General features: G+C 42.9%; 1 protein-coding gene across 7 annotated transcripts in view; it reads left to right on the plus strand.

The window, feature by feature from the left end:
* sh3d19 (SH3 domain containing 19) overlaps positions 1 to 8,742 on the plus strand; it is a 213,543-nt gene extending 204,801 nt beyond the window's left edge. For 5 of the 7 annotated variants that reach the window (XM_070871449.1, XM_070871453.1, XM_070871451.1 and 2 more), the window contains 2 exons: positions 1,498 to 1,601; positions 7,897 to 8,742. In XM_070871449.1, the coding sequence (XP_070727550.1) occupies positions 1,498 to 1,601; positions 7,897 to 8,016 (224 nt within the window). In that variant the 3' untranslated portion in view covers positions 8,017 to 8,742. Of the gene's footprint in view, positions 1 to 1,497; positions 1,602 to 7,896 lie in introns of those variants that run through there. The other 2 variants (XM_070871455.1, XM_070871454.1) reach the window with 2 other exon arrangements.
* Positions 8,743 to 9,461: the final 719 nt, after the last annotated feature.

A 9,461-nucleotide genomic window follows, 5' to 3' on the forward strand; every position in this document is an offset into this window, starting at 1 on the left:
GAACTCACTTTCACCCCCCCACCCCCCACCCACCCAAGAAAATCTGTTGAGGCTCGATCAATTGAAAATGTCAAAACTGAGATTGATAGAATTTTATTAATTAAGGGTATTAAGGGATATGGAACCAAGGCAGGTAAATAGAGTTAAGATACAGACCGGCCATTGTCTAATTCAATCACAGAACAGGTACGAGGGGTTGAATGGCCTACTCCTGTTCCTATGTAATCCTTTGATTATCCATTATTTCATGCATAGTATAATTAAAATGGTTCATTGGGGAAGTGTCATTATTGAAATCAGAAAAATCAGCATATGTGATTTTATGACATTTTATTTCTTCATGAAATGTTATCCTGTTGATGATGAAATGGAGGAGCCAGGAAGGATCGAGAGGGTGAGAAAAAGAGAGAGTTAAAAGAACAAAAAAGAATGGGTGTGTGACAGAAGAGTTGTTGCTAGCCTGTACCTCCTAGTTTCTGGTGTAAGGATGGCACAGATAGAGGCTTGAGGGCACATTGTCAACCCATCCTCTCAGTCATTGGACATGGGTGTCCTGGGAAGGCAAGAAAGAGAAGAAATATGGATGGAGGGCAAAATGAGAAGGTAATGTGCAGGAAAGGGAAGAGAACACACCCCATAGAAATTATGCATAAATTACAGGAAGAGAGATTGCTGCCCAGTAAATGTTGACTCTAGTTCACAAAATTGTAAGTTATCTAGTCACATTTAAAATTGAAACCAGATGAAACTGTAAATCATATTTCCTGCAGACAGTATGTCAAATGTGCCTTTTGATTTTCCACCTGTTGGACTTAATAAAAAGGTTCATAATAGGTTATTACTTACATCATGTACTATCCTTTCTTAGAAATGAAAACAATTAGTTTGGATTTAATAATTTTACATGTTTATGCCAGTCTGCTATTGATAGTGGTTTTAATGAGAAATTTAGGGACTAACCCACTTTGAGATAATATACATGATTGAAATTCATTTCTGGTAACACTTAGTGTGTTTTTTTAACTTAGCATTTCTGTATTTTCATATATAATCTATATTTATCCAGGCCCAGTCCCAGGCTAGATTTTAGCTTTCATTTTGTCAACTTTGGGTTACATTTTCCACCTAGTGACTAAGAATAAGTGACTTATCGAGCCCATACTGCCCTGTTGTATTATTTTTACTGTGGCAGTCCCGCACTCTGGTTGCATGGTTCAGATACTAGGGATGATGGAAAACTTCAGCCAGTTTTGGATGTCTGGCTGAAACTTGAAATCAAATTTGTGGGTAGATTGTGCAACTTTATTTCGCAAAGGCCTGGTGAATCCCAGGAAATTGAGAGGACCAAAACAATGAGCAGCTGCAGGTGTGGGTATCTACAATTTATCGGAAATAGTTGTATACTGTAGATGTTAATATTCACATTAACAGGGAGTTGTGGAAAATACCTCTGAGCAAGCTGTATCCACAATATTTTGATGCAAATTGTTTTTTCAGGAGAAGCAAGCACAGTAAAGCAACAGCCCTCAGGGAATAAAAGAGGAAAAGCCAAGGCATTGTATGACTTTGTTGGGGAGAATAAAGATGAGCTTAATTTTAAGGTATGTAATATGGCATCAAATCTGTTTAATTCTTTAATTAGATTCGAGAAACCTTAAAACATTTTTAAAAATGGAATGTTTTGAGTACTATTTTTGATTGGTAGATTGGCTTCTGATGGCGGTCAGAACATCACCCTGTTTACTGTACATATGATAGTTGAGCAAGGTCAGTCCGTCCAAAGAACCACGACAACAGAGAATGCTGGAAATACTCAGCAGGTCAGGCAGCAGCAGTGGAGGGAGAAAAAGAGTTAATGTTTCAGTTCGATGACCGTGATGAAGGGTTGAGGGGTTGTTCATAAAGACAAACAATAGACAGATTCACTTACCCTGTATTTCAGTGTCAAGTCCAGACAAGATGTGTATTTTCTCTCCAAAATTGTTATTTAAAAGTTGCTCCAAGCTCATTTCATCTGATCGACAGAGACTTTTGTATTCTTGGTCAGAGCTAAATTTAAACCCAGGTTTCAAAGGTGGAAGGGTACAATTAAAATCCACTACATTTTATACACATCGTCTATACGCCCAAGGCCTTTCCTTTTTCCTCCCACTTTAGATGAAGCAATGTGTTCAATTTTAAAAAGGACGCGACTGCAGCCAACGAAATAAAGTCGTTGGACATGCACAGTTCCAGGATGTTTTTCTCGCCGGATTTCCCACGGATTAGTGAGAGTGAAGGGTGAGGGGTAGAAATTTCAGATTGTGAGGCCTGTAATGTGACTTGATGGTGATATTAGTATGTTGTCAGATTATGAGAGTTTTATTGTAATCTCACAGAGTGTGTTTATCAGGTCCTCTGTTGGTTCTGGTTTGAACACGTGGCTGGTGAACAGAATACAGGCAGCGGATGTTAGGATTTAATGGGCTCGGAAAAGGATCATTGAGAAAGAGAGTAGAGACAGTGCAGAGAGATTGGGCTCAAGTTTCAGCCTGAGTTGCTCCTATTTTTTTGGAGCAACTAGTTTAGAATGGAGCATCTTAGAAATTGCAATTCTCGGCATTTAGTTTGCTCCAGTTCTAGTGAGTTAGAATAGTTTCATTTTAGAACAGATTTTTTTTTTTCAAAAGGGGGCGGGTCCGGCCACTTACGCCTGTTTTGCAAGTTTAGGCAGCGAAAACTTACTCCAAACTAACCTAGAATGGAGTAAGTGTAGTTTTTTGTACGCTCAGAAAAACCTTGCCGACACTTAGAAAATCAGGCGTAGGGAACGAGAGATTGGGGGGGGAGGGAGGGGGGTTTACAAACATTAAACACTTCACTTTTACAAATAAAGAGCCATCATCAATAATAAATTATAAATAAATCAACCAATAAATCAATTTTTAAAAATTAAAAATTAAAAAAAATTAAAAATCAATCAATAAATAAAAAATTAAATTTCTACTCACTGACTGCAGCACTGGGAGCCCTCCAACAGCATGCTGGGACGGGGCCCCCCCAGTGTGTCTAACTCTCTCTGTCAGTGTCTCTGTGTTTCTGACAGCGAGGGAGGAGGGGGAGGGAGGAAGGGGGTGGGAGGAGGAGAGGAGGAGAGGAGGAGAGGAGAGTGGGGGAGAGGGAGGCTGAACGGGCCCCGACGATGGCGATGCCTGGCCGCACCGAAGACTTCGGACGGGGCCCGCCCCCAGCAAGATGCCGGACGGGCGGGCCCCACCAAGGACGTGGAGGGAGGGCAGGGAGGGGAGGAGGGGGAATAGCTGAACGGGGGGGGGGGGGGGAAGAGCGGGAGCTGAACGGGAGGGAGGGAGGAGTCCTGAGTCCAATCTTCGCCCGGTGACCCCATTCGGCCAGGGCTAGGGGCGGCGTGCTTCGGGCCCCTCCCACGCAGCCTCGGGGGCGAGGAGCTACTGCACATGCTCGCACACTCAACGCAGGAACCTAGCTCCGCCCCCGACCTCTTGTGCTGTGCCACACCGAGCACGAAGACATCCTGAAGAGCTCGCAGAATCACAAGGTAAGCTTTTGGCGCCCTTTTTATTCCAGAAAATCAAGGTGCGCCGTCCTTACAGAGGGCGGAAACTTGGGCCCATAGTGAGGGCCGCTAGACGAAGAGACTGGGGAGGAAAATGAGAGGGAGGACGGAGAAGGAACATGAGTAGAGGTATGATTAGTTCATCAGAATGAACTGCTAAAACTTCCAGTACAATTTAGCGAGGAAATGTGACTTGAAGGTGATATTTGGATATTGTCAGATGGTGAGTTTTATTGTACTCTCGCCGAGTGTGCTTATTGCTATCAGGTCATCTGGTTGTGGTGAATGTTACTTTTTCATGTTTGGCACCTGACATTTATGCACAGAATGCTTCTGCATAGCTTCTGATTCATTGGCAGCAATCAATCCATTTTTTTTTTTTAAAACATAATATGCATTGGAAAGAAAAGGGTGCAAAGAAGTATAAAGGAGTTTAAGCATGAGGAAAGATTAGAAAAGTTCAAACTCGCATAACAATAGAAAGAGAAGAAAGCAAGTAACCTAGTAAATGTTGTAAATAAAGTAAATCCAACAAGATAGGTTAGTAGGTGCATAGAACATAAATTATTGAGAAATAAATCTGAAACCTGTTGTGAGGATTTTTTTTTAAGCAAAGGGTGATAAATTGCCCACCGTGAAGAAGTTCTGCTCTTCCCTCAGACAGGATTTCCGTTTGTCTCTTTTACCTTGTTCATCTTCATTGCTTTCTGTTTCCTTCTCGTATTTGATTAAGTATCTGCCAAAACTTGCTTTCACAGCCACATCTCTTTCCTCAGCAACTGTCTCCGTCTCCGACTTAATCTACGTGGATTCCAATTGAAATTCCACCCTTCATGTTTTCGATCCACCCAGCATTACAGGTATCTTCAAGATATTCAGCGTTCCTCGAACCACTGCTCTCGCCGCATCCTGAGATCCACACTCAATGCAATGCGCCACATGCACACTCTCAAACTCTCTTCAGCAGCACTGACTCACACTGTCTCTAAGCTGTCCTGGTCTGCAGTTCCATTTCATCCTTCGCCTTATCCGACGTTTTAACAAAACACTTTTTTCCTTCCTTTCAGATCATAAGCTTCAACAACTCTTGGACATCAATGCCTCTCTGGAACCTTTTCCATTTTGCTTCCCTCTGATCCCATTCCTTCTTCCAATCTCGCCCCTTGCCATGTTTTCACGATGCCTTCTGAACTTCCCCTCTCTGACCCCAAACGATCAATCCTCAGCAAAGGCCTGAGCTTCATCCTCTTACTCCCCCACCCCAATGAATTTCGAGCTCGGCACAATGCTGAGTTTTTTTCCGCTGCCTTTGCCTCAGTGCCCACTTCTTCGGCCAGGAGTCTTCTTCCCCCCGCCCTGCACAGCTGACCCTTTCTCCCATTTTCAGCATTCTCGTTCAATCTGGACCCCTCCCTCTGACCTCTTACCCTCTCTAGATCTTTTCATTGCAAACTGCCAATGGGACATCAACTGTCTCAATTTCTCTGCTCCTCTCACTCCCTCCAACCTACCTCCCTCCCTCTGAACTTGCAGCACTCCGCTCGCTCAGATTCAACTCCACCTTGTCATTAAACCTGTTAACAAGGGTGGTGCTGTTGTTGTTTGCTGAACCGACCTCTACCTTGCAGAGGTTGATTTCCAACTCTCTGACACCACCTCCTACCTCCCCCTGGATCATGATCCCACTACTGAACATCAAGCCATCATTTCCCAGACTGTCACTGACCTAATCGCCTCTGGAGATCTTCCCTCCACAGCCACCAACCTCATAGTTCCACAATCCCGCACAGCCCGCTTCTACCTCCTTCCCAAGATCCACAAACAGGACTGCCCCAATAAACCCATCGTTTCAGCCTGTTCTTGTCCCACAGAATTTATTTCTTCCTGTCTTGACACTTTTTTTTCTCCCCTTGTCCAGTCTTTTCCCATCTACATCTGCGACTCTTCCGATGCCCTCTGCCACTTTAAGTTTCCCGGCCCCAACTGTCTCCTTTTCACTGTGGACATCTAATCCCTCTACACTTCCATCCCCCACCAGGATGGCCTGAAGGCGCTCTGCTTCTTCCTTGAGCAGAGGCCCAACCAGTCCTAATCTACCACCACCCTCCGCTGTCTGGCTGAACTTGTTCTCACATTGAACAACTTCTCCTTTGGCTCCACTCACTTCCTCCAAATTAAAGCTGTTGCTGTGGGAACCCGCATGGATCCTAGCTATGCCTGCCTTTTCGTGGGGTATTTCCAATACATTGATGACTGTATCGGTGCCATTTCCTGCTCTTGCCCTGAACTAGAAATTTGCATCCAATTTCCACCCTTCCCTCACCTTCAAATGGCCCATCTCCAACCTTCCCTTCCCTTCCTCGACTTCTCTGTCTCCATTTCTGGGCATAGACTATTGACAAACATTCACTGTAATCTCCCCGACTCCCACAGCTACCTGAACTACATTTCCTCCCACCTGTAAGGATTCCATTCCATTCTCCCAGTTTGTTTATCTCCATTGCATCTGTTCTGACGACACTACCTTCCATAACAACAACAACTTTTATTTATATAGCGCCTTTAACATAGTAAAACATCCCAAGGCACTTCACAGCAGTGTTATAACATTAGTGCCTCTGATATGTCTTCCTTTCTCCTCAACTGAGGATTCCCCTCCACTGTGGTTAAGAAGGCCGTGTCCATTCTATTTCCCGCACTTCTACTCTCACCCCTTCCCCTCCCTCCCAGAACCACGATAGTGTTCCCCTTGTCCTCACTTTTCGCCCCACCAGCCTCCACCTTCAACGGATCATCCGCTGCCATTTCCGCTATCTCCAGCATGATCCCACCACCAAATACATCTTCCCCTCCCCTCCCCTTTCAGCATTCCGAAGGGACCGCTCCCTCTGCGACACCCTGGTCCGTTCGGCAGTCACCCCCAGCAACCCCTCCCCTTCCCACGGCACCTTCCCATACATGCACTGGAGATGCAACACCTGCCTTTTACCTCCTCCCTGCCCACTGTCCAGGGCCTCAAACACTCCATCCAGGTGAAACAGAGATTTACTTGTACTTCTTTCAATTTAGTATACTGTATTCGCTGCTCACGATGTGGTCTCCTCTACATTGGGGAGACTGAACGCAGATTGGGTGACCGCTTTGCAGAATCTCACCATTCAGTCCGTAAGCATGACCCCGAGCTTCCGGTCACCTGTCACTTTAATTCTCCAATCCACTCCCACTCTGATCTCTCCGTCCTCGGCCTCCTGCACTGTTTCAATGAAGCTCAACGAAGCTCGAGGAACAGCACCTCATCTTTCGTTGAGGCACTTTACAGCCTTCTGGACTCGACATCGAGTTCAACAATTTCAGATCATAACCCCTACCCATATTGTTTTTCCTTTTTTTCTCTTTCTCATGACAGCTAGTGATGATTCTGCCACTCGCACGCCATCTGGACTCATCATTTTTTTTTATTAACTTGTTCCATTACCATCTCTTTTTTGCCCATCATCCCTTTTGTCTCTTAATCTCTCCTGCCTTCCACCCTATCACAGACCATCCCTTTTTGTTCTTTCCTCCCCTCCCTCTTTCACTGCCCCTGCATTTCCTTAAGAATCTGTTACATCTCGAACTTTTCTAGTTCTATCGAAGGGTCACAGACCTGAAACGTTAACTCTGTTTCTCTCCACAGATGCTGTTTGACCTGCTGAGATTTCCAGCATTTTCTGTTTTTATTTCAGATTCCAGCATCTGCAGTATTTTGCTTTTGTGATAAATTGTTTGTTTTACTTTCTTGCCTGACACATTACTCCAAAGACAGTGGGACAAGTGAAATGTAGTTGGATGCTCTGCTGGGAAAGTTAGGATAATGAGGGATGAGCTTTAATGGGCTCACCCTTGACGACTTATGCAATTGCACTGGACATATTTTTTGAGTAAATGGGTGAGAGTCCCTTGCTGTAATACAGTCGTGATTAAGTACATCAAAAAAGTCATAGATGAGAAAAGGCCATTCAGCTCATGATTTTGGTACGTTGCCTCTAGTTACGTTTTGAATAATCCCAATGTTTTTGCCTATGTTCTAAATTTTACTTTTTACTAATTTCTATTTGTCATTTTGCTTTAAGTTATTGATACTCTCTCATTTTATGCACTTTCAAAATATCCTCAATTGCATTCTTTCTAGAATAAAACTATTAAAAATGTTGCCAAAAAATACTAAATGATCTGAACTGGCTGACCATGCTATACAGCAATGCTGCCTTGGGCATAGTTGACTTGTAGCAGCATTCCAGTATGTGCAAATATTAACAGAAATCTGCAATTTTCCCCCCAAGGTTGGAGATATGATAATCCTATTCGAAACCATAGATGTTGACTGGCTGAAAGGAGAACTACAGGGGAAAGAGGGAATATTTCCCAGAAATTATGTCCAGGTTCTTCAAGACCCATTGTGAAATTCCCTTTACTTGAGCTGAGGAAGAGTGTGGAGCATGGAGCAAGATTGAACTTTGACAATCATTTATATATACCAAAGGCACATGAAGTATGTGAACTATGTGGAACATGACAGACTGAAACAGATTTAGTTGCTGTTGGAGAACGAATTAATCAAGAGTTCCATTACCTGTGAACTGAGATGCACTGCAGTCATTTCTGAGCAGTGGGTGAGTCAGTGGTCAGGATTTGTACTTTGCTCACTAAATAAACACTACAGATTATAATTTTACTGTAAGACATTTATATATGTTAGTAGTGTTAAAATACAGATTCCAGTATTGAATCATGAACACCATCGAGATGTTAGAATTACAATTTTAAAACTACCCATTGATGCCTGCATGTGCTGGTACTGACATCAGAAGGGCTGGTTTTCCCATTCTTGCTGTCATCTTTAACTTGTGTACAAATGGCAAAGACCTTTTAATGTAACTTCAATAAGTAATGCATAGTTGTATGCTATCCCTTATCTTTTGATTGTATTTTATTTAAAGGCAATATGGTTTAAAAACAACTAAACTTTGAAAGCTCGGAGCTTCACAAAACTGCTGTGGTATTATTGTTCAGCAGTAACTGGGCATTGGCAGTGTCAAATTATTTGGATGTGGATTCCTCACTAGTAACATTTCTAAGTATCATAGCTTTGTGATAAACTTTTCAATAAACAATATTTATTTCAATAATTTATGTAGAACTTGATTTTTTTATTTGGAAGCAATTAATTTAAATCCATGACTGCTTAGCAGCAATCAATATTTTGGGAAACTGTCTTGCATACATTAATTTTCCTATATCAACTTGTATAAAATGCAGCATCGTTGTGTATTACACTAATACTATATTTTAGCACATAACTTAAAAACCTCACTTTCTGGCAGCATGATGAATATTGATTTTAGCAGGGTATATTGCCATCTGGTGGTCAAGTCCCTGGATTACCAATTTCTACAGTAATGTAACTACAGAAATATGCTTTTGTATAGAAATCCTATTAATTGCAATGGTGTAGAGAATACATTAGAAATAGAGTCCATGTACTCCAAAGGAAGTATTTTTCAAAAGCCCTTCAATAAGATACCGCATAGTAGACTCATGGCTAAGGTCAGAACATGTGGAGTTGGGGGACAAGTAGCAGAATGGACAGCAAGCTGGCTATAAAACAGAAAACAGAGAGTAGGAGTTAAAGGTAGTTACTCTGACTGGCAATTGATGGGAAATGATGTTCCACAAGGATCGGTGCTGCCTCCGCAAAATCCTGCAACTCCATTGACAGGATAGGCACACCAATATACGGTGTTCTTGCTCAGGCCAACATGCCCAGCATTGTCCGCATGCCCAACACTAGACTCCTGAAATAAACGCTTTACTCCAAGCACCGACACGGCAAGTGAGCCCCAAGAGG

The sequence above is a fragment of the Pristiophorus japonicus genome, chromosome 2, assembly GCF_044704955.1.
Source record: "Pristiophorus japonicus isolate sPriJap1 chromosome 2, sPriJap1.hap1, whole genome shotgun sequence".
Classification (NCBI taxonomy): domain Eukaryota; kingdom Metazoa; phylum Chordata; class Chondrichthyes; family Pristiophoridae; genus Pristiophorus; species Pristiophorus japonicus.